General features: G+C 41.5%; 1 protein-coding gene and 1 non-coding gene across 16 annotated transcripts in view; one reads left to right on the forward strand and one right to left on the reverse strand.

Annotated features, from left to right (window-relative positions):
* LOC107780601 (pentatricopeptide repeat-containing protein At1g03560, mitochondrial-like) overlaps nucleotides 1-24,829 on the reverse strand; it is a 29,798-nt gene extending 4,969 nt beyond the window's left edge. For 8 of the 15 annotated variants that reach the window (XM_075256486.1, XM_075256485.1, XM_075256477.1 and 5 more), the window contains exons 1-4: nucleotides 22,620-24,829; nucleotides 21,535-21,687; nucleotides 19,125-19,307; nucleotides 3,407-3,474 (exon numbers count right to left, since the gene is read on the reverse strand). In XM_075256486.1, coding sequence (XP_075112587.1) covers nucleotides 22,713-24,773 — 2,061 coding nt within the window. In that variant the 5' untranslated portion in view covers nucleotides 24,774-24,829 and the 3' untranslated portion in view covers nucleotides 3,407-3,474; nucleotides 19,125-19,307; nucleotides 21,535-21,687; nucleotides 22,620-22,712. The remainder of the gene's footprint in view (nucleotides 1-3,406; nucleotides 3,475-19,124; nucleotides 19,308-21,534; nucleotides 21,688-22,619) is intronic. The other 7 variants (XM_075256481.1, XM_075256457.1, XM_075256484.1 and 4 more) reach the window with 5 other exon arrangements.
* Nucleotides 24,830-24,945: 116 nt separating this feature from the next.
* On the forward strand, nucleotides 24,946-25,017 carry TRNAQ-CUG (transfer RNA glutamine (anticodon CUG)). The gene has a single exon. It is a non-coding gene; the product is annotated as a tRNA-Gln (tRNA).
* Nucleotides 25,018-25,279: the final 262 nt, after the last annotated feature.

Raw genomic sequence — 25,279 nt, forward strand, 5'->3', positions numbered from 1 at the left:
TTTTTCCTAATATACTTTTCATCTATTAAACGAAAATATCAGGCATTCAATGTTTTGGAGATAATCTCGATCAAAAAGGAAACGAATTCAATGTGTTTAATTGGACAATTACCATGCAGCCGCAGTCGTTCAAAGGGAATGAATCCAGTGCCTTTAATTGGAGAATCACCACGTAGTCGGAGTCAGTCAAAGGAAATGAATTCAACTCCATTAATTGGAGAATCACCTCGTACCCACAGTCGTTCGAAATGTTCTTTAACGGGGTTTGATGATGACTTAGTTAACACAATATATGATGTTAGTTTTTTTATTTTTGTTTTTAGTTCGAAGTTCTTTGTTCATCATTGTTTGAACGACAGGCTTCTTTAACTTTCATAACATGAAGATTTTGTTTTGTATTATTGTTAGAACTGAAGTTGTGTACAGTGTTTGTTAAACTACAAGTCAGTTTAGTGTGAAGTTTTTCATACTGTTTTGCCTAACTACAACATGTTTTGTTTGAAGTTTAGTACTGTATTGTGATGACCCAAAAGATCATCTTGTGTTTTAGAACCCAATTCGGGGTTCTGAGGTCTTCCAGACCTCATTTTTCTTTCTCCTCAATTTGAATGCGCAGTCCGGGCGCGTTTCCGGAAAGCCTTTATGTAAAATTTAAGAAAAATATTGAAATTTGCTTTTAAAATTAATTAAAGTTGACTTCGGTCAACGTTTTTGGTAACGGACCCGTGATCCCGACGGTGGGAAATCAAGGTTCTCATGTCGTGGTTCCGGCACCGGGTGTTCCACCGCCCGCTCAGCTGGCTAGAAATAGGGGTCAGGCAGCTAGAGGTGGAGGTCGAAGTATTAGAGGTGGAGGTCGGGCCGCTAAAGGTGGAGGCCAGCCAGCAGGAGGTCGTCCCAGGGAGTAGTTCAAAGTGGTGGGCCCAGCCCCGATGTTATGTTTTCCCAGCCAGGCCTGAGGCTGTCTGATGCCGTTATCACATGTACCGTTTCAGTTTGCAGTAGAAATGCTTCAGTTCTATTTGATCCAGAGTCTACATACTCTTATGTGTCATCTTATTTTTTGCTACGTATTTGGTTGTGCCTCGTGATTCTTTGAGTGCTCCTGTATATGTGTCCACACCGGTGGGTGATTCTATCGTCATAGATCGTGTCTATCGCTCGTGTGTGGTTATTATTGGAGGTCTTGAGACCCGTGTAGATCTCCTACTTCTTGATATGGTCGATTTTGATGTCATTTTGGGGATGGATTGGCTGTCACCTTATCATGCCATATTGGACTGTCATGCCAAGACTGTGATCTTAGCCTTGTCGGGGTTGCCTCGATTGGAATGGAAAGGGACTCCTGGTCATTCTACCAGTAGGGTCATTTCTTACATCAAGGCTCAGCGTATGGTCGAGAATGGGTGTTTGCCTTATTTAGCTCATGTTCGCGCTTCCAGTGCAGAGGTTCTTTCCATGGATTCCGTACCAGTTGTTCGTGAGTTTCCAGAGGTATTTCCTGCAGACTTGCCGGGGATGCCACCCGACAGGGACATTGACTTTTGCATTGATTTGGCTCTGGGCACTCAGCCCATTTCTATTCCGCCATACCGTATGGCCCCGCCAGAGTTGAAAGAATTGAAGGAGCAATTGCAAGATTTGCTTGATAAGGGCTTTATTAGACCTAGTGTCTCGCTCTAAGGTGTGTCGGTGTTGTCTGTTAAGAAGAAGGATGGGTCTTGTCTGACCAGTTCAGGTTCCGGAAGGATTCATAAATCATAGCTACTCTAGTGTTGCAGGACACACTAGTTCATTTGTCAAGGTTGGACAAGTTTACCAAGATATTTCCAATCCATCTCAGTGGTACGCCTTTTGAGGACTCACAGGATTATCTTGACCGCTGCTATGAAGTATTGCAGATCGTGAGAATAGTCGAAAGCGATGGGGTTGATTTTGCTGTGTTTCAAATGGCAGGTGGAGGTAGTGGAAAGATAATGTATTTACTAGACCAGTTGTGGTTCCGACGGAAGATGCGGACGTGTTAAGAGATCACCCAGTGAATCATGTAGGGGTGCAACGGACCTTGACGTCTGGTTGATTTATTTGAGTTGCGAAGGTCAAATATTGTGGAGTATCGAGGAAAATCCTTCTAATATGCTCCACTCATGAGTGAGCTCAATAACCCTGAAATCTACTTATGAGAATACTCCTATTGGGACATTATATGGAGATAAGTATGTTTATCATTATGTGTTGGTCACTAAAAATAGTTGTGAGGCTAAGAATGACTTTTGTTAATCATTTCGGTACGTTGATGTAATTTCCAGATAATTGATTTCAATTATGAATTATATGCCCTACCGGTATGAGGGTTCATTATATGTTGTGATTTTGTTTAACGAAAATTATTTAAAAGAAGAAAATGGAATATTCCGATTTGGCACAATGTGCATATTACTTGTGGTACAGAATTGAGGACAAGATCATCATATTTTTATATGATGTGAAATATTTAAACCGGGCTACAAGCTGCGGTAGATGTTATATAAGGACGAGGTCCTTGTGGTGGAAAAAAAATTGTGTTTAAATGCTTCCTTTGTGAAATTAAAATTTGTATTATATTATTTACAGGGAGTCATGCCTATTAGGCTTATTTGAAACTTCTTGTATGAATATCTCTGTGCATAATTTGCCAAATTTGAATTGTAATTATTGAGTTTTAGCCTACGAGGTGAGTGACCAGGTAGCATTAAATTGTGACTCGTTAATTTGGGTAAGTAGTTATGAGGTCTTCATTTCTCGTTGTTAGTAAAGTGGAGGTTGAAACGAGATCTTGTTAACATGAATTGGCGATGTTGTAATCTATTATGAACAACTATTAAGACCAGAGATGTGGTTATGGTCATACATATGATGCGTTTCATATGAAGATATCACTATGATAATGTCGTGCTTGTAATGCGGAGATTAGTGTTATTGATATATACATTGTGGTGCTTTGTTGGGTTGTGAATGTGTTGTTAAGAGTTGTTTTGGTGTTACTCCGACAGGTGGATAGGCCCAATTACAAGGGAGACTCTGATACCAACTTGTCACGACCCAAAATTCCCACCTTTGGGACCGTGATGGCGCCTAACATTTCACTTGCTAGGCAAGCCAACGTTAGAATAATATTAGTCATTTTTAAACCCATTTAATTTAATTAATTACAGCTAAACAATGCGGAATTAAAATCTGAAATAAAGTGATTAATCCATAATAATAGCGATGTCTAAAAACCATCCCAAAACTGGTGTCACAAGTACACGAGCTACTAGAATAATACAAATAAAGGTCTGAATGAAAATAAAACTGGCTGAAAGAAATACACAACTATGATAAAGTGGAAGGGGACTTCAGAATTGCGAACGCCATGCAGTTATACCTTAAGTCTCCTGTGAATAGCTGAATCTAAGCAAGTCTAATGTGCGCCGCTAGGACCAACTCCAGTATCTGCACAACAAAGTGCAGTGTGTAGTATCAGTACAACCGACTCCATTGACTGGTAATTGTCGAGTCTAACCTCGACGAAGTAGTGACGAGGCAAAGGCGGGTCACTTACATCAACCTGTACGCAATAATAATAATAATAACAATAATAAAAGGCATGAATAGAAATAAAACAGTTAACTCATATCAACAATCGAAGCCAACTCGGGAAGCATAAATAATTATTACTTCTGAAAATGTTGGTTTATGTTTAGTCAACAATGGCATGCCAATTGGAAGAGTTGGTGGAAAAAGTTGGTGTGGATGCTAGGAGGAAGCTTCCTCCTTTGATGTCACCCATGACATCAAGAGGAGGTAGTTTGATGTCACCAATGACATCAAGAGGAGGTCTTTACCTCTATAAATAGATGCACTCCTTCACTTGTAGAAATCATCCCAAAATAATACAATACATTGTAGTGAGTAGAGAGTTAAGAGAGAAATTCTCTTAAGTGTAATTGGGAAATCTCCCTTCCTTTGTTAATATTAAAAAGGGTAATTGTTCTCTGGTGGACGTAGGATTATTTTGATCCGAACCACGTTAAATCTTGTGTTCTTTCTTTTACGTTTCCGCTAACAATTGGTATCAGAGCGACAGGATTCTTTAACGATCCAAGGAGGAAGAACAAGCAAATATGAGTTCCATGAAGTTTGAAATTGATAGATTCAATGGACGCAACAACTTCAATATCTGGAAGATCCAGATGATGGCGTTACTGCGGAGGGAAGGTTCAATCCATGCTATTGACGGAAAGTATCCTACGGATATATCAGCTCCCGACAAGGAGAAGATTGAAGGGGATGCATTGAGTGCAATCCAACTATCCCTTGCACCTAACGTGCTTTGTGAAGTGAGTGCGGGTACCGAAGAGACGGCCAAACAGTTGTGGGAAAAGCTAGAAGGGCTATACCAAGACCGATCAGTGACAACAAGAATGTTGTTACAACGGCGTCTTCACACATTTAAGATGGGGTCAGGTACTTCGTTACAAGATCATTTAGATGCGTTTAATAAACTTGTTATGGACTTACAGATTGCAGGAATTAAAAGGGAGGAGGAGACGCTTGCATGTGCTTTGCTATTTTCATTGACTTCAGGATATCGTGATATTGAGAATTCAATGATGTATAGCAAGGAGCCTATCAAGCTTGAGCAAGTGCGGCAGGCACTTAACTCTAGTGATGTGCGGAGGCACATTGAAGGAGATAGAGATGACCAGGCAAGTGGTCTCTTTGTAAGAGGCCGGATTAGCCAACAGGGAAAGAGCAAATCAAAGCATAGATCAAAGTCTCGTGTGAACAAGAAGAATACAGAGTGTTGGGGTTGTGGCAAGAAGGGGCACTTTGAACGAGATTGCCCAATGTCAAAGTCCAAGGAAAAGGCGAGTGCATCTACAGTTGAACAGGTACATAATTTTGATAATGATTATGTACTAACAACATCGTGTAATAATAATAGTAGTTATGAAAACAAATGGGTGTTAGACTCTGCTTGTACTCTGCATATGACGTTCCGAAAAGACTGGTTTAGCAGCTACGAGAAAAGTGGAGGAACCGTAGTAATGGGCAATAATGCAACTTGTGCAATAGTTGGCATTGGCTCAGTTCGGGTTCGCTGCCATGATGGAATCGTGAGGACTATTACACAAGTCCGTCATGTTCCTGATCTGAAGAAGAATTTGATCTCCTTGGGTACTCTGGATGAACAAGGCTACAGGTACATGAGCGAAGCAGGAACTATGAAGGTGACTAAAGGTTCTTTAGTCATGCTGAAAGGCAAGCTGGAGAACGGCCTTTACACATTGGCCGGGAGCACCATTGTTGGCTCTGCAAATACATCTACTGTGCAGTTATCTAATGATGACAAGGCAAGACTATGGCACATGAGACTGGGTCATATGAGCGCACGTGGACTGGAGATGTTGAGCAATCGTAAACTTTTGGAAGGTAAGAAGATCAGCACGCTTGACTTCTGTGAGCACTGCGTTCTAGGGAAGCAGAAGAAGGTCAGCTTCAGCACTGGCAAACACAAGACAAGAGGAGTGCTAGACTACATCCATTCAGATTTATGGGGTCCTTCTAAACTTCCATCGAAGGGCGGAATGTGGTATCTTCTCATTTTTATTGATGATTTCTCACGAAAGGTTTGGGTGTATTTTTTGAAGGCAAAAAGTGATGCTTTTGAAGCATTTAAAGAGTGGAAGATTTTGGTTGAAAATCAAATGGAGCGGAAAATCAAGTATCTTCGCACAGACAATGGCTTGGAGTTTTGCAATAAAGAGTTTAATGAATTCTGCAAGGTTCATGGGATCTCAAGACATAGGACTGTCAGGCATACCCCACAGCAGAATGGAGTTGCCGAGAGAATGAACAGAACTCTTCTTGAAAAGGCTCGTTGTATGCTCCTACAAGCCAAAATGTCCAAAGTATTTTGGGCTGAAGCAGTTCACACTGCTGCTCATATTGTCAATCGATCTCCAGCATCGGCAATTGACTTTAAGACTCCGAATGAGGTATGGTCAGGTGAACCCTCTAACTATTCATACTTACGAGTATTTGGGTGTCCAGCTTATTATCACGTTAATGAAGGAAAGCTTGAACCAAGGGCTAAGAAGGCCATATTCGTAGGGTATGTGGATGGAGTAAAAGGGTACAAACTTTGGTGTTTGTCTTTACTCAAATTTATAGTTAGTAGAGATGTCACCTTCGATGAATCCTCTATACTTGATCCTCGTAAAGTTTCCGTGGAGTTTTCAGGAAACAAGAACAACGAGCAGGTGGAGCTTCCGGTGGAGCTTGCCAAGGAAAAGGATCAAGAGACTCAGGTTAAAGATGAGTCAGAAGATGTAGGCCTTGAAGAACTTGCTGTCAATGAACCATACACAATTGCGAAGGGGAGGGAGAAGAGGCAGACACGAGAACCGGAACGCCTTATAAATCAAGCAAACTTGATTGCATATGCGTTCGTAGCTGCACAAGAAGAGATTAAAGATCTGGAGCCCTCCTCGTATATTGAAGCAACTTCTTGCAAGGATGCCGCACAATGGCGGTTAGCCATGACTGAAGAGATGGAGTCTCTTCACAAGAATCAGACATGGGTCTTAGTGAAAAGACAAAAGGGGAAGAGGACAGTTGGATGCAAGTGGGTCTACCGAAAGAAAGAGGAAATTCCTGAAGTGGAAGATGCTAGGTTCAAGGCGAGATTGGTTGCAAAAGGTTTCAGCCAAAAGGAGGGAATTGACTACAATGAGATTTTCTCTCCAGTCGTGAAGCATAGCTCAATTCGCGTGCTACTAGCATTGGTTGCACAATTTGACTTGGAGCTTCAACAGCTTGATGTCAAAACTGCTTTCTCACACGGTGATCTAGAAGAGACAATCTATATGGATCAACCTGAAGGTTTCCTAGTTGAGGGAAAAGAAGATCACGTATGCCAACTAAAGAAGTCTTTGTATGGTTTGAAGCAATCCCCTAGACAGTGGTACAAGAGGTTTGATGCATTCATGACTACACATGAATTCTCAAGGAGTGCATTTGATAGCTGTGTGTATCACAAGAAGATGTCTGGTAACTCAATGATTTATTTACTTTTGTATGTTGATGATATGCTTATTGCTGCTAACAACATTACAGAGATAAATGCTTTGAAGAAACTGTTGAGTAAGGAATTTGACATGAAGGATTTAGGAGCTGCAAAGAAAATCCTTGGTATGGAGATTTCAAGAGAAGACGATGTTGTACATCTTTCTCAGAAGAGGTATATTGAAAGGGTTCTCGAGAAATTCAATATGCAAACGTGCAAGCCTGTAAGTACACCATTAGCTCCTCATTTTAAACTTTCAGAGTCACAAATGCCTCAGTTCGAGGATGAGGTGGAGCATATGTCAAAGATTCCTTATGCCAGTGCAGTTGGTAGTATTATGTATGCTATGGTATGCACACGTCCAGATATTGCTCAATCTGTAAGTGTGGTAAGTAGATAGATGTCCAACCCAGGAAAGAGGCATTGGGAAGCTGTCAAGTGGATATTGAGATATCTCAAAGGAGCTTCTGGTGTTGGTCTTACCTTTCGAAAAAGTGGTACAGGTATTTCAATTCTCGGTTATGTGGATTCTGACTATGCAGGATATCTTGACAGAAGAAGGTCCACAACTGGATACATCTTTACCCTCGTTGGCAGTGCCGTCAGTTGGAAGTTGACTCTGCAGTCAATTGTCGCTTTGTCTACGACAGAAGCAGAATACATGGCAGCAGCGGAGGCGGTAAAGGAACTATCTGGTTGAAAAGTTTAGTAGCGGAATTGAGTTTGGTTCAGCTGGAATCAACTCTTATATGTGATAGTCAGAGTGCTATTCATCTAATGAAAAATCAAAGATTTCATGAGCGCACTAAACACATTGATGTCAGATTTCATTTTATTCGAGATGTTATTGATGAGGGAACTATCAAGGTCGTGAAGGTTATCACAGACGATAATGCTGCAAACATATTGACCAAGATAGTCCCGCTCGCTAAGTTTGCATACTGCAAGGACTTGGCGGGGGTGTGCATCAACTGATGCAACTCCGAAGAGAACAGTTGCTAGGTGGAGGTGGTATGTTCAACAATGGTTTGATTCTTCTTGTTTCTTACAACGGGGTTGCCCAGTAAGCTTAGAAGTTTTGGTCAGAGTTGTTCACACGCTCGAAACGCAAACCAAGGTGGAGATTGAAAATGTTGGTTTATGTTTAGTCAACAATGGCATGCTGAAAATGTTGGTTTATGTTTAGTCAACAATGGCATGCCAATTAGAAGAGTTGGTGGAAAGAGTTGGTGTGAATGCTAGGAGGAAGCTTCCTCCTTTGATGTCACCCATGACATCAACAATGACATCAAGAGCAGGTCTTTACCTCTATAAATAAATGCACTCCTTCACTTGTAGAGATCATCCCAAAATAATACAATACATTGTAGTGAGTAGAGAGTTAAGAGAGAAATTCTCTTAAGTGTAATTGAGAAATCTCCCCTTCCTTTGTTAATATTAAAAGGGCAATTGTTCTCTGGTGGACGTAGGATTATTTTGATCTGAACCACGTTAAATCTTGTGTTCTTTCTTTTACGTTTCAGCTAACAACTTCAAACAATTTCCTTTGCGACGTGCAACCCGATCCCATAATATATTCATATTCAGTTCCATTGTGGCGTGCAATCCGATCCCATAATATAATCAAATTAAATTTTGTTGCGGCATCCCATATTTTACTACGTACCCTACGGGACCGTCAAATCACGGGTCCGTTTACCAAAAACGTTGACCGAAGTCAACATTAAAGGCAAATTTCACATGCTTTCTGGAAACGCGCCCGGACTGCGCACGCAAATCGAGGAGAAAGAAAAATGAGGTCTGGAAGACCTCGGAACCCCGAATTGGGTTCTAAAACACGAGATGACCTTTTGGGTCATCACATTCTCCACCTCTAAAACAATCGTTCGTCCTCGAACGGACATAGAAAAGTACCAGAGTCGGTGAAAAAATGGGGATATCGGCTCCGCATATCGGACTCCCACGTAGTTGCCTCAACAGGCTGACTTCTCCACTACACACGAACTGAAGAATAACTCTTCGATCTCAACTGTCGAACCTGCCGGTCTAGAATAGCTACCAGCTCCTCCTCGTATGTCAAGTCTTTGTCCTACTGGACAGTGCTGAAGTCTAACACGTGGGATGAATCGTCGTGATACTTCTGAAGCATGGACACATGAAACACTGGATGCACTGCTGATAAACCTGGTGGCAACGCAAGCTCGTAAGCCACCTCCCCCACTCTCCGAAGAATCTCAAAAGGCCCAATGAACCTAGGGCTTAACTTGCCCTTCTTCCCAAATCTCATCACGCCCTTCATGGGCGACACTCGAAGCAACACTCGCTCTCCGACCATGAATGCCACATCACGAACCTTACGGTCGGCATAACTCTTTTGCCTGGACTGAGCTATACGAAGTTTATCCTGAATAATCTTAACCTTATCCAAGGCGTCCTACACTAAATCTGTACCCAAAAACCAAGCCTCTCCCAGCTCAAACCATCCAACCGGCGACCGACACCGTCTACCATATAATGCCTCATAGGGAGTCATCTGGATGCTCGACTGATAACTGTTGTTGTAGGCAAACTCCGTAACGGCAAGAACTGATTCCACGAACCTCCAAAGTCAATAACACATGCTCGAAGCATATCCTCCAAAATCTGAATAGTACGCTCGGACTGTCCGTCCATCTGAGGATGAAATGTTGTGCTCGACTCGACCCGTGTACCTAACTCACGCTGAACTGTCCTCCAGAAATGTGAGGTAAACTGCGTACCCCGATCGGAAATGAAGACACGGGCACACCATGAAGACGATCAATCTTCCGAATGTAAATCTCAGCTAATCGCTCCGAAGAATAGGAAACTGCCACAGGAATGAAATGCGCTGACTTGGTCAGCCTATCCACAATAACCCATACTGCATTGAACTTCCTCTGAGTCCGTGGGAGTCTTAACAACGAAATCCATAGTGATACGCTCCTACTTCCACTCAATCTTCTGAAGCAAACCACCATGTCTTTGATGCTCGTACTTTACCTGCTGACAATTCAAACACCGAGCTACATATGCAACAATATCCTTGTTCATCCTCCTCCACCAATAATGATGCCGCAAGTCCTGATACATCTTAGCGGCGCCCGGATAAATAAAGTACCGGGAACTATTGGCCTCCTCTAAAATTAACTCACGAAGTCCATCCACATTAGGCACACAATACGACCCTGCATCCTCAAAACTCCATCATCTCCCATTGTAACCTGCTTGGCACCTCCATGTCGCACTGTGTCTCTAAGGACAAGCAAATGAGGATCATCATACTGCCGATCTATGATACGCTCAAATAATGAAGAACGAGCTAGAACACGGCTGGGCTCAAAAACATCCAACCTCACGAACTGATTGGATAAAGTCTGAACATCCAGAGCAAGCGGCCTCTCACCGACTGGAATATACGCAAGACTACCCATACTGGCTGACTTCCTACTCAAAGCATCGGCCACTACATTGGCCTTCCCAGGATGATACAAGATGGTGATATCATAGTCTTTCAATAGCTCCAACCACCTCCTCTACCTCATATTTAGCTCCTTCTGCTTGAACAACTATTGCAAACTCTTGTGATCCGTGAACACCTCACACAACATATAAATAATGCCTCCAAATCTTCAGCGCGTGAACGGCTGCTAGATCCAAATCATGAACGGGATAATTCTTGTCGTGGAACTTCAACTAACGCGAAGCATATGCAATAACCTTGTCATTCTGCATCAATACCGCACCAAGTCCGATATGAGATGCATCACAATATACTGTATATGGCCCTGAACCTGTGGGCAATACCAACACCGGCGACGTAGTCAAACCTGTCTTGAGCTTTTGAAAGCTCGCTTCACACTCATCCGACCACCTAAACTGAGTCAACCTGGTCATCGGTGCTGCTATAGATGAAAACTCCTCCACAAACCGACGGTAACAACCCGCCAAACTCCGGATCTCTGTAGTTGATGTGGGTCTAGGCCAATCCTTGACTGCCTCAATCTTCTTAGGATCCACCTGAATACCCTTTGCTGATAGAACATGACCCAAGAATGCAACTGAACTCAACCAAAACTTACACTTCGAAAACTTAGCATACAACTGGCTGTCTATCAGAGTCTGGAGAACGACTCGAAGATGCTGCTCATGCTACTCTCGGCTGCGGGAGTAGATCAAGATATCATCAATAAAAACAATCGCAAAGGAATCTAGATAGGGCTTGAACACTCAGTTCATCAAATCCATAAATGTTGCTGGGGCATTTGTCAACCCAAATGACATCACTAGAAACTCATAATGCTCGTACCGAGTGCGAAAAGCTGTCTTAGGGACATCGGATGCCCTAATACTCAACTGATGGTAGCCAGACCTCAAATCAATCTTCGAAAACACCTTGGCACCCTGAAGCTGATCAAATAAATCATCAATCCTCGGCAAGGAATACTTGTTCTTGATGGTGACTTTGTTCAAATGTCGATAGTCTATGCACATCCTCATCCACCAAGCTGGTCTGACCAAACAATAATCCCTCCACCAATACTTGGCGGAACTTGACAGACGATACGCAGCAAAGTCGACCCCATTGGTCTCCACTATCCCCATGTTCTGTAGAACCTCATAAGAGCTGTCCAGATAGTCCCGGGGATCCTCTGAATATGTACCGCCATAGGTAGTAGTGAAAAGCTTGGTGAACCTCTCCAATCTCCACAAAGCATCAGAAGACATAGCTGCTCCATCACCGGTCTGTGCTACAGCACCCGGCGGAACTACCCCAACTGGCTGAGCTGCTGAAGTCTGAAACTGGGGAGCCATCTGCACCGGAGTGCCAGTAGCGGGAGTTTGTGCTCGTCCCCCAGCCTGAGAGATGGCTAGTGCTACAAGAAGTATGTCTGCCTGAGTGACACTCTTCATAAGGCCCACTAGACAGACCAGAGCATCCTGGAGTACCGGGGTAGAGATGAACCCCTCTGGAACCTGAGTTGGCCCTGCTGGAACGGTCTGGGTTGGAGCCTCATCATCAAACTCTACCTGAGGCTCCGTCGCTGGTGTTGCTGCTCTGGGCTTAACCCTGCTCCTGCCTCGGCCTCTAGCACGGCCTAGGCCTCTGCCCCTCGTAGGAGCTACCACTGGGGGCTCGAGCTGCTGATCAGCTGATGAAGCGGTACGTGTTCTCGCCATCTGCGTAAGAACAAAGTAGAAGTTCAATTAGCATTGAGAAATCAAATCGCACCTCTAGGGATAAGCACAGACGTCTCTGTACCGATCCCTCAGACTCTACCTGGGGATAACCTAGGTCTCACAATTCACGAATAAGCTAGGTAGAGTCTGAGGGATCAGTACAGAGATGTATGTGCTTATCCCAGAGGCTACAGAGTTTAGGAACAACTTCACTTCTATTCTTCTTTGTCGTGCAATTTGATTTCTCAATGCTAATTGAACTTCTACTTTGTCCTTACGCAGATGGCGAGAACACGTACCGCTTCATTAGCTAATCCGCAGCTCGAGCCCCCAGTGGCAGCTCCTACGAGGGGCAGAGGACGAGGTCGAGGTCGAGGTCGTGCTAGAGGCCGAGGCAGGGGCAGGGTTAAGCCCAGAGCAGCAGCACCAGCGGCGGAGCCTCAGGTAGAGTTTGATGATGAGGCTCCAGCCCAGACCGTTCCAGCAGGACCAGCTCAAGCTCTAGAGGGATTCATAGCTACCCCGGTACTTCAGGATGCTCCGGTCCGTCTAGTTGGCCTTATGGAAAGTGTCACTCAGGCAGGCATACTTCCTGTAGCACCAGTCATCTCTCAGGCTGGGGTAGGAGCACAGAATCCCGCTACTCGCACTCCGGAGCAGATGGCTGCCCAGTTTCAGACTCCAGCAGCTCAGCTAGTTGGGGTAGTTCCGTTGGGTGTTGTAGCACAGACCGGCGATGGGCCAACTATGTCTTCTGATGTATTGTGGAGATTGGACAGGTTCGCCAAGCTTTTCACTACTACCTATGGCGGTACATCTTCAGAGGATCCCCAGGACTATCTGGACAGCTCTCATGAGGTTCTACAGAACATGGGGATAGTGGAGACCAATGGGGTCGACTTTGCTGCGTATCGTCTGTCAGGTTCCGCCAAGTATTGGTGGAGGGATTATTGTTTGGCCAGACCAGCTTGGTCGATGAGGATGTGCATAGATTATCGGCAGTTGAACAAAGTCACCATCAAGAACAAGTGTCCATTGCCGAGGATTGATGATTTATTTGATCAGCTTCAGGGTGCCAAGGTGTTTTCAAAGATTGATTTAAGGTTTGGCTACCATCAGTTAAGGATTAGGGCATCTGATGTCCCTAAGACAGCTTTTCGCACTCGGTACGGGCATTATGAGTTTCTAGTGATGTCATTTGGGTTGACAAATGCCCCAGCAACATTTATGGATTTGATGAACTGAGTGTTCAAGCCCTATATGGATTCCTTTGTGATTGTTTTCATTGATGATATCTTGATCTACTCCCGCAGGCGAGAGGAGCATGAGCAGCATCTTCAAGTCGTTCTCAGACTCTGAGAGACAACCAGTTATATGCTAAGTTTTCGAAATGTGGGTTTTGGTTGAGTTAAGTTGCATTCTTGGGTCACGTTGCATCAGCAGAGGGTATTTAGGTGGATCCTAAGAAGATTGAGGCAGTCAAAGGACTGGCCTAGACCCACATCAGCTACAGAAATCCGGAGTTTCTTGGGTTTGGTAGGTTATTACCGTCGGTTTGTGGAGGGTTTTCATCTATAGCAGCCCCGATGACCAAGTTGACCCAGTTCAGGTGGTCGGACAAGTGTGAGGCGAGCTTTCAGAAGCTCAAGACAGCTTTGACTACGGCGCTGGTGTTGGTATTGCCCACAGGTTCAGGGCCATATACAGTATATTGTGATGCATCTCGTATCGGACTTGGTGCAGTGTTGATACAGAATGGCATGGTTATTGCATATGCTTCGTGGCAGTTGAAGATCCACGAGAAGCATTATCCAGTTCATGATTTGGAGCTAGCAGCCATTGTTCATGCACTGAAGATTTGGAGGCATTATTTATATGGCGTGTCGAGTGAGGTGTTCACGGATCACAAGAGTTTGCAATATTTGTTCAAGCAAAAGGAGCTAAATTTGAGGCAGAGGAGGTGGTTGGAGCTATTGAAAGACTATGATATCACCATCTTGTATCATCCCGGGAAGGCCAATGTAGTGGTCGATGCTTTGAGTAGGAAGTCAGACAGTATGGGCAGTCTTGCGTATATTCCAATTGGTAAGAGACCGCTTGCTCTGGATGTTCAGGCTTTAGCCAATCAGTTCGTGAAGTTGGATGTTTCTGAGCCCAGCCGTGTTCTAGCTTGCACAGTCGCTCGTTCTTCGTTATTTGAGCGTATCATAGATCGGCAGTATGATGATCCTCATTTGCTTGTCCTTAGAGACACAGTGCGGCACGGAGGTGCCAAGCAGGTTACAGTGGGAGATAATGGAGTTTTGAGGATGCAAGGTCGTATTTGTGTGCCTAATGTGGATGGACTTCGTGAGTTGATTCTAAAGGAGGCCTATAGTTCCCATACTCTATTCATCCGGGCGCCGCTAAGATGTATCAGGACTTGCGGCAGCATTATTGGTGGAGGAGGATGAACAAGGATATTGTTGCATATGTAGCTCAGTGTTTGAATTGTCAGCAGGTAAAGTACAAGCATCAAAGACATGGTGGTTTGCTTCAGAAGATTGAGATTCCTGAGTGAAAGTGGGAGCGTATCACTACGGATTTCGTTGTTGGACTCCCACAGACTTAGAGGAAGTTCGATGCAGTATGGATTATTGTGGATAAGCTGACCAAGTCAGCATTCCTGTGGCAGTTTCCTATTCTTCAGAGTGATTAGTTGAGATTTACATCCGGAAGATTGTTCGTCTTCATGGTGTGCCCGTGTCTATCATTTCCGATCGGGGTACGCAGTTTACCTTGCATTTTTAGAGGGCAGTTCAGCGTGAGTTAGGTACGCGGGTCGAGTTGAGCACAACATTTCATCCTCAAATGGACGGACAGTCCGAGCGTACTATTCAGATTTTGGAGGATATGCTCCGAGCATGTGTTATTGACTTTGGAGGTTCGTGGGATCAGTTCTTGCCGTTAGCGGAGTTTGCCTACAACAACAGTTATCAGTCGAGCATCCAGATAACTCCCTATGAGGCATTATATGGTAGACGGTGTCGGTCGCCGGTTGGATGGTTTGAGCCGGGAGAGGCTCGGTTGTTTGGTACAGATTTAGTGTAGGATGCATTGGATAAGGTTAAGATTATTCAGGATAGACTTCGTATAGCTCAGTCCAGGCAAAAGAGTTATCCCGACCGTAAGGTTCGTGATGTGGCATTCATGGTTGGAGAGCGAGTATTGCTTCGGGTGTCGCCCATGAAGGGCGTGATGAGATTTGAGAAGAAGGGCAAGTTAAGCCCTAGGTTCATTGGGCCTTTTGAGATTCTTCGGAGAGTGGGGGAGGTGGCTTACGAGCTTGCGTTGCCACCAGGTTTATCAGCAGTGCATCCAGTGTTTCATGTGTCCATGCTTCGGAAGTATCACGACGATCCATCCCACGTGTTAGACTTCAGCACTATCCCGTTGGACAAGGACTTGACCTACGAGGAGGAGCAGGTAGCTATTATAGACCGGCAGGTTCGACAGTTGAGATCGAAGAGTTATCCTTGGGTTCGTGTGCAGTGGAGAAGTCAGCTTGTTGGGGCAGCTACGAGGGAGTCCGAGTCTAATATGCGGAGCCGATATCCCCATCTTTTCATCGACTCGGGTACTTTTCTATGCCCATTCGATGACGAACGATTGTTTTAGAGGTGGAGAATGTAATGACCCAAACGGTCATCTCGTGTTTTAGAACCCAATTCGGGGTTCCGAGGTCTTCCAGACCTCATTTTTCTTTCTCCTCAAATTTGCCTTTAAAATTGATTAAAGTTGGCTTTGGTCAACGTTTTTGGTAATCAGACCCAGACCCGTGATTTGACAGTCCCGTAGGGTTCGTAGTAAAATATGAGACTTGGGCGTATGCCCGAAATTGAATTCCGATGTCCCTAGCCCGAGAAATGAATTTTTGAAGAAAATTGTTTGGTGGAAAATATAAGGATTTTTGGAAATGGAATAGTGTGTAATCTCGTTGGTATAGGGTCCGTATTTTGGTTCTGGAGCCCGGTACATGTTTGATATAGTATTTAAGTCGTATCTGTGAAATTTGGTGAAAAACGGAAGAGATTTGATATAATTCGGACCCTTGGTTGAGAAAATAGAAATTTTGAACTATCTTGAGAATTTCATGAGTTTTGGTGTTAAATTCGTTGTTTAAGATGTTATTTTGGCGATTTGATCGCACGAGCAAGTATGTATGGTGTTTTTAGACTTGTGTGCATGTTTGGTTTGGAGCCTTGAGGGCTCGGGTGAGTTTTGGATAGGCTACGGAGTGATTTTGAACTTAGGGAAATTGTTGGTATGCTTCAGCAGAGTTGGAGGCCTCTGATCTCGCAATTGCGAGATCAGGCTTCGCATTTGCGAGCTTCACAGGCTTGGCAATTGCGAGGCTTCCATCGCAAATGCGAAGGAAGCTGGGCCTGGGCATGTTCGCAATTGCGAACTTTTATTTGCATTTGCAAAGGAAACAGGGCAGGGCAACTTCGCATTTGCGACCAAAAGGTCGCATTTGCGATAGCAGCAGGAATGTGGATGGTTCGCAATTGCAATGCCTTTCTCGCATTTGCGAGCTTCGCAAATGCGAAGCTCCAGTCGCAATTGCGACATCTGCAGCAGTTAAGTTGGGACTTGGACGGGATTTTGAACTCATTTCTCAAATTTTCAAATCCTAAGCTCCCATAGAATTGGTTTATTTAGCGGTTAATTGATGTTAATTAGTTAATTATGCATAGATTCGGGCGGTTTGGAAGTGGAAATCAAAGGAAAAGTGGTAATTGAGGCTTGATTTTTGGCCGTGGAATCGAGGTAAGTGTTTGGTCTAACCTTAGCTTGAGGGAATAGGTGTTGTGTCTTATTTGCTACGTGTTATTGTTGAGTAAGACGTATAGGTGTGGGGACGAGTATCTATACGTTGGTGTCGAGCATGCAAGTGAGTCTTATACTGTGACTATTGTGACTCTTATTATGTATGTTCATGTTTAAATTGATGATTATCCATGTTGGACAAGTCGTATGATATTTTCTTGGTATTTGATCATTGTTGAGTATTGACTCAAGTTGAGACTTATTTTGTGAAGTTGACTGTTGAAACGAGATTGGATATAGCCGATTTCCTTGTCGGGATGTAATTGTTTCTATTGTTTGGGTGAGGAAGAGTGTAAAGCACGAAGGGTGATGCCGTGCACGATATTGTGAGAAAGTGTTAATGCACGAAGGGTGATGTCGTGCCATATTCAGTGAGTGTTAATGCACGAAAGGTGATGTCATGCCATATTTTTGTGAGTGTTAATGCACGAAGAGTGATGTCGTGCCATGCTTATGAGAGAGTAAATGCACGAAGGGTGATGCCATGTCGTTTCTGTTGATTTCTATGGTGAGGACGAGAGTAAAAGCACGAAGGGTGATGTCGTGCACTTGATACTGTGCTATCATTTTTGTTGGTTCAAAGTTGATATTTACCTTGCTTTTCTACTTTATTACTGTCAGAATTTGATATTCCCCTCAGCATGTTTCCCTTTCCCGTCTTTATCTGTTCAATTCTGTTATTATTGTTTTCTCGTATATGATTTAACTACAGGTTTATATGGTTGTCGTGTCCTAGCCTCGTCACTACTTTGCCGAGATTAGGCTCGACACTTACTAGTACATGGGGACGGTTGTACTGATACTGCACTCTGCACTTCCTGTGCAGATTTCGGTGACGAACCTCGTGAGTAGAGTTTGGGTGGCTGAATTCAGTCCACAGGAGACCCGAGGTAGATCTGCTGGCGTTCGCAGACCCTGGAGTCCCCTTCCATATGTTTTAGATTTCCCGTCTCTTTTCATTTTGAGAACAGTTGTATTTCTTTTAAATCAATGTTTGTAGAATTCCGTAGATGTTCGTGAAATTGTGACACTAGATCATTGGGTAACCTTGTTTTAGAACTTTGAGCTGTTATAAAACTTCTGCACTTTATATCTGCTTAGCTTTATTTACTAATTAATACTGTTTGGGTTAATAATAAATGAGTTAGAATGTATCTGTTAGCTTGCCTAGCTTTCACGAGTAGGCGCCATCACGATCCCAATGGTGGGAAATCCGAGTCGTGACATGTATTTACTTAACTACATGCCTATTTATTCTGAAACTGTTGTATTGTTTCTATTTTTATACTAGAGGGTAATGAGGGAGGTTAAAAAGCATGCACACTAAGAAAGGCGCTTGATCGCGAGAGATGTTGCTCTTAGAGTTTGGAGAGAAAGAACAATTTGTTGCTGTGGAAGATGGTGTAAGAAAAGTCAAGGTAGGCTTATTTATAGAGAAATTTTTTTCAGGAAATGATATTGTTTATTAAGAATACTCATCCTTAGTATAGCTGGAAAAATTGTTTGAGATTGTTGACAAGTCGAAAGGAAATATGTTGTTGAAGAAGATTCTGAATTTATGAACTATCGAGAATATGATGGAATGAATGAGTTCTTCAAGCCTCAGTCTGATGCAAATGTTGTTGATGATGGACTGCATAAAGTCCCGGATGAAAATATTGGAAGTGAGCAAGTGCAAGGTAAAGAGCAAGTTCAAGGGGAAGGTTTTAGTGTTGATAGATTGAGCAAAGATGCTCGATATGATAAAAAGTTATTAACTCAGAATGTTGGAATCGAGAAAGATGCAGATGGTGAAGCTAATGGTACGGAAGAACATGCATCGAATGCAGATGTATGTACTCGTATTGCAACGAGCAATTTATTTATGGAAGCATTTGTTGTTTGTCAAGAAATTTTAGGTGGAGATACACAGAAAGTTGTCACTACATGTATAAATGTGTTCTATCTTATTATATATCATTACCTGTAAGTTTTGAGTCATTGATTTCTTCTCTATCAATATGCAATGGAAGTCGAAAACAGTGGCGCTTCAATTGATAAGAGTCAAAAATTGATGTTGCACTGCATGAAGCTAGAGTCGAAAAAATCCTTCTGCAAAATACTCCAAAGCTCCCGAGCGATGCTGCACCATTGAATGAAGCTGAAGCTGCTGAGATAGAGAAAGGTATGCAGTCCAATGATAGCACAGAGGAAGGCAAACATCAAGGTATTCTACACATCACGAACGTATTACATTTGATCCAAGTTGTTATTTTCAGTTTGAAATTTTACATACTTCTTTTCTTTTTTGCCTTTTTTCATGATTATTCAGAAAGACTTCATGCAGCCGAAAAAGAAATTCGTGAGCTCATTCGGCTATATGAGAAAGGAGAAATACATCTTTTTACACATGTTGGCTCATAGACATATGTGAAGTTGCTTTATAGTATTTTCAAATTTTAGTCAGTATTATTCAATATTTTTTCCTTTTTTTACAATGAAGATGCAGTGATATCTGAAGGGAATGCAAGCAGATCTATTGGTATGCAAATGCCCATTTGCATCACAACACTTAGACCAGGTAGTTGTTTCCTGCAATGCGATCACAAGGTGTTATTGACGAATGTGTGTTTGTAATAGTTGTATTTATGTATATATTTTCCTTATTTTTCATATCTCATCTCATGGACCACAACTTCTACCAAATCCTAAAAGAAGGAAGCCATCCAGTTCTCCTAAAGTTTTGCTTGACAACAATGATATCCCCAACTTCAATCCATCTTCATTTTCGTTTGGTAGTATACAAGATACTATTTCAGAAGGCAATTCTGATGTTGTTGTTGTTGGTGAAGTGAGACAAGAAGATTATAAACAGCAGGGACTTGGAGAAGGATCTATTCCAATGGCTGTGGATTTTGCAGCTCATGTAACCATGACAGTTAGTTGAGACTGGGCAACAGGAGCAGCAAGCAAAAGGAAACTCAACTAAAGTAGGGAAAAGGAATCGCATGGCTAGTATTTAGTTGAAATCTCCTTATGTGATTCTTAAATAAAGGGTAAGTGGACAAGATTGGAAAGTAGAAAAGATTACTCATTTAGGCTGAAGTTTCTTATCAATCTATATCAGCCTGAAACAACTTCACGCTATATAAGCATGAAGTTTAGCTTATGTAGGTTTGAAGCATCATACTTTTTAGGCTGAAGTTTTCTAGAAAACACCACCAGTTATTTTTTAAATTTCCATAGTCTGAAGTTATCTTTATATATACCTGAAGTTCGCTTTCTATATCTTTAAAACTTCAGACTTTTTAGGTTTAAGTTTCCTGGAAACACTTCTTTCAAGATTCCGACAATTTTAATATATTAAATGTGAAGTTTTCAAAAGTTTTTGAAGATCTCTAAGTGAAGATAATTAAATATGATTTGTAAATGAGTGTAAGTAGATAAATATTAAAACTTTCTATAGGCGTGAATTGAAATCAGATTTTGTTTTTGAAGTTCAACAGTTAAAAAGCAGTACAAATTATGAAAATAATTGCAGAAATATGTATCATGAAGCTCAATTAGTTGTAGAAACTAATGGGAAATCTAAAGTACTTAATGAAAGCTCGATGAATTGCAGAAACATGTGTAGGAAAGGTACTCACAATGTAGCTGTAATTTCGAATTCGAAGTTTCTGATGAATCTAGTTCAAGTTTCTGGTTTTGTGATGAAGTTGTTGCAATGAAAAACTTGAGAACTTTGACGAGGGATGGAGGAGATTTTTGACGAGTGAGGTAGCAGATCACGCGATCAATGCCTTATTCAGGTTTTATATCGTTGGTCAGGGGTATTATTGTAATATTATTACTTATTTTTTAGCAACTGGCTACCAGTTCAATAATTTGTAAAAATAGGGTACAGGTTAAAAGGTGTTACAAATATAGGGTATGGCTGCAAATCCCCGATATTACCTCTTTTACGATAATATAAGATAAGTTGCCTGAGGGTGCCATATTTAGTTGATTGCAAGAACTGTTGAATCAACAATCGAAAGCATAAGTGTAAGCACAAAGCATATGAGAAGAATCAATGACGGATAGTAACTAATATGAGTGATAATCCCGTCCAACAATTTTATGTGTCTCGGAGTTATCTTAAAAAAAAGTTGACACTTCCAAATAATCTTCTACAATAAAGGTTTTAAAAGCAACAAAAGGGGTCAGCATCTTTAAGCATATCTCAGACTTCATCAGAACCGGGGAAAAGGTCGGACTTCAGAGTTTGTGAATTGAGTGTCACTATCACACCACCCTATATCGTACTTCCAGTTTCAACAAAAAGAAGATAGAGCTAACGCAAGCAAGATGATTTGTCAGATTCTCTTACTGAAAAAAAAATCAATTAACTTTACCTCTTTATTTGCTTGTTAGAACTCCATAAAGTGGCTGATATGCATACCTTTGTCAAATGGCAGGTTCATTGCTTATTTGATCACATCATTGATTTTGCCTTACATTAACCAAACAGGAACGTAATAACCATCATTGCGTTACCAACACGCTCCCTGCATGTGTCAAAACTAGTTAAGAGAACCTCAGAAAACAAACTTTGTTTTAATATTGGAGCTAAGTTCTATTTTGAGATTACTCATCTAAAAGAAAGTTTTATTGAAAGACTATTAATTGGTTTAAATACTGTGCTAGTGTTATAAGGAATCAAAAAGCAAAATGCATCTAAAGGGTCCAAGAAGGAAAACACAGAGCAGATACAAGCACTCCTTTTCCACTTTGTTTGTCACATTTCGATTGGGTAAAAAAGAGCAGAGTATATAATTGACTTGAAGTGTTTCATAGTTCATAGGCAGACTGGGTAGAAACTCTTCTACCAAAAAGAGACCGACCAAAGATGACCGAGGAAAGTATTCGGTTTTATTTTATATTTTGATAGTTGAGCAAAGTATATACTTTTTTTGGCAAAAGAGTAATTTCAAAAAAAAACATAGTTTTAAAGAACATAACTCATAGCTTTAAGGATTATAAAACTGCAGCTCTTTTAATTAGTTAAAGACATAATCTGAGAAAAGCACCAAATCAGCCCAAACTGTACACTGTTAGGCACACACAAAAACCCCCAGAACATGCAAAATAACAAGACTCAGATCACCACCAATCTCCACCCAATCAAGTACAGAAGTATACCTAGGATTACTTTTCTACAAATTTGAAGCTTTATAAAAATAGATGTGGATCCCAAATAGAATTTAAGTCTATTTCAGTTAAAAGGTAATGAGTAGTAAGAGAAAGTTATTTGCCACGTAGGAATCGATATCAGCTAGGCATGTTTGAAGAACTAAAAATAATTAAGAAAATATCAAGAGGGACTAACAAAGTGTAAATTTCACGACTAACACAAAAGGCCGACAAAAATAAATGAAAGGTTGAAGGAAAAGTGGCAATGCATGTATATTAACTTTCTACATAAATTCTGCAAACTCACTTTCTAATTTTGTAATCAACCATGACAGTAGCATAATACCATTCTTGAATGTCCCAATAGTAACCCCCTGATATACAGCTTTACCCTCAGGCCTCAGCTTTCCACCAGTACTCGGAACTTTACTCTCCTTTTAATACTACCCTGCCTGTCGTATCCAATGCCAATCTTACTATGCATCAACTTCACCGCCATATCAGCATTCCCTGTCTTTCTCAAGGCATTAATCAAGATAGTACGAACTTTTCCAGGAATTTCTCGACCTCTATCCACAATCCCATCAGCTAATTTGCAAGCCTGTTTTATACGACCTGCCTTGCACAGAACATTAATCATATCTTCAAAAGCTGTCTCAAGGATAACGCCCATTGGTGCCAGCTCATCCAATATCTTACACGCTCTTGCCACCTTCCCAGAAAGACAAAGCCCAGTTGAAAGCGCTCGAAAAGAAGCGGCATTTGGAGTTATACCCTTATCAATCATCATATGCCACAATTTCAATGCCTCTTCATTTTGATGCTCTTTAAACAAGCCACTGATCAATATTGTATATGTATAAACTGTTTGATCACAACCTTCATCTTCCATTCTCTTAAAAAGCACCAAAGATTCATCGATTTTCCCATTTTTGGCCAAGGCATCAATAAGCGCATTATAACAATAAGAGTCACGCGTACATCCCTTCTCGGCCATCTCCTCAAAGAGTTCTCTGGCCTCATCAACTCTCCCTGCCTTTCCTAGACCATCAATAAGACTTGAATAAAACATGGCGTTGATAGCTACATTGTTATTTTGACAGTACTCGAGCCACTGCATTGCCTCGTCCAACCTCCCACTCTTGCATAAACCATTTACAATAACCCCAAATGTTACCTCATCTGGTTCAAATCCTTCATTCTTCATTCTGTCGAAAAGCCTCATCGCCTCATCCAAGTTTCCAAGTTTCATGTATGAATCAATCAAAGAAGTATAAATCGACAGATTAGGTTTAAAACCCTTCTTGACCATATTCTCGAAAACAGTGAACCCTTCCAAAACCTTCCCAATTTTACAAAGCCCTCCAATCACTAACGTATAAGCATGTGGTGGAATATCCAAGTCCTTTTCCTCCATTTCGTGATAAAGTCCCAAAGAAGCATCAAAATCTTCCTCCCCATAACACGCTTGCATCAGAGTCATGTACGTAATCTTGTCAGCTTCCACTTTCCTAACCTCCATATCTCTAAATTTCTCCATTGCCTTTTGAAGCTTCCCTGACCTACAATACCCTTTAATCATAGTATTATACGTAACAATATCCGGGTTAACTTTCCCGCTTTCCATAACCTCAAAAACGCGTTCAGCCGATTCAATAAACATGGAATTCACCAATCCATTCATCAAAAAGTTATAGGTATACAAACTAGGCTCAATACCACTTTCTTTCATTCGACGCCACACAAATAACAATTCTTCAACCATCCCAAGTTCTCCGAAACTCCTAATCAATGAATTAACCGACCCCACATTCATCAACAAACCACTACCTTTAAGCTTAAATTCACTAAACACATGCTTAATTCTATCCAATTCGCGTGAAGCAGATAAAATCTGAATTAAAAACACATAGCATTCAACATTATGAGCATACCCTTTTTGCTTACCAGCCCAATAAAAGAAACGAAACGCGATATCAGGCTTACCAGCAAGGTCAGCTGACTTCAACACATATGCAACAAAACTGGGAGACAATTTGATCAAAAATTTGCAACAATAAGCATCTAAATTCTGCTCCATTGAGTGTGAATTGTCTAAAAGATTCAAAATTTGTGGGACCCATGGTGATATTTTGAGATCTTTAGGGTCTGTAACTAAATCAGAAAGATCAACGAATGGATTTACCCATTCTGGAGGTGGGATGTTAAGAGTAGAAAATACCCTTTTGGGTTTTGAAGTGAAATTTAAGTAAAGATTGGATCTTTTTGATTTGGGTACCTGGGAAAGTGGAAAATTTGAATAAAATGGGTCTGAATAACATCGACTTATTTGGAACTGAGACGAATTTGATTGAGGGATTGGTAGTTTGAAGAAGAAAAAATGGTTTGTGCCATTGGGTGGGGTATTGTTGTTGGATTTGGAAGCAGAAATGGAACAAAGGGGTTTCAGAGTTTTTCTCATCTGGGGTTTTAGTGGTGCAGCTTTTAACAATTTTCGAGGAGGTTCAGTTCAAATGTGTCTTTAGGTTTTTGGCTCTTTTAATGATGCAAAACTTCTGTTTAAAAATTTAAATCTTGACATGGTTAACTGTTTAAGTTATAATAAAAATCTTGCAAAACTCTGATATCAAAATGGTTCTATGGTCTAGCGGTTAGGACATTGGACTCTGAATCCAGTAACCCGAGTTCAATTCTCGGTAGAACCTCTTTCGTATTTTCTTTTTTTTTCCTTCAGAATATTCTATTTGCACTTTGGAAATAAATGTACATAAATATTTCCTCTATCTCACTCTATGTGATACAGTTGTTATTGGAAGAGTTATTTTTTAATATATTGAATTGTTAATTATTATGACTTATAATACTTTTATGTAGTTTTTAAATCGCAAATTTTGTTTTAAAAAATTAAAAAGTATATGTTCAAATTCATACTAAAAACAAGAAAGATTAATATCTCATATTCAGAAT

This window comes from Nicotiana tabacum, chromosome 1 (genome assembly GCF_000715075.1).
Source record: "Nicotiana tabacum cultivar K326 chromosome 1, ASM71507v2, whole genome shotgun sequence".
Lineage (NCBI taxonomy): Eukaryota > Viridiplantae > Streptophyta > Magnoliopsida > Solanales > Solanaceae > Nicotiana > Nicotiana tabacum.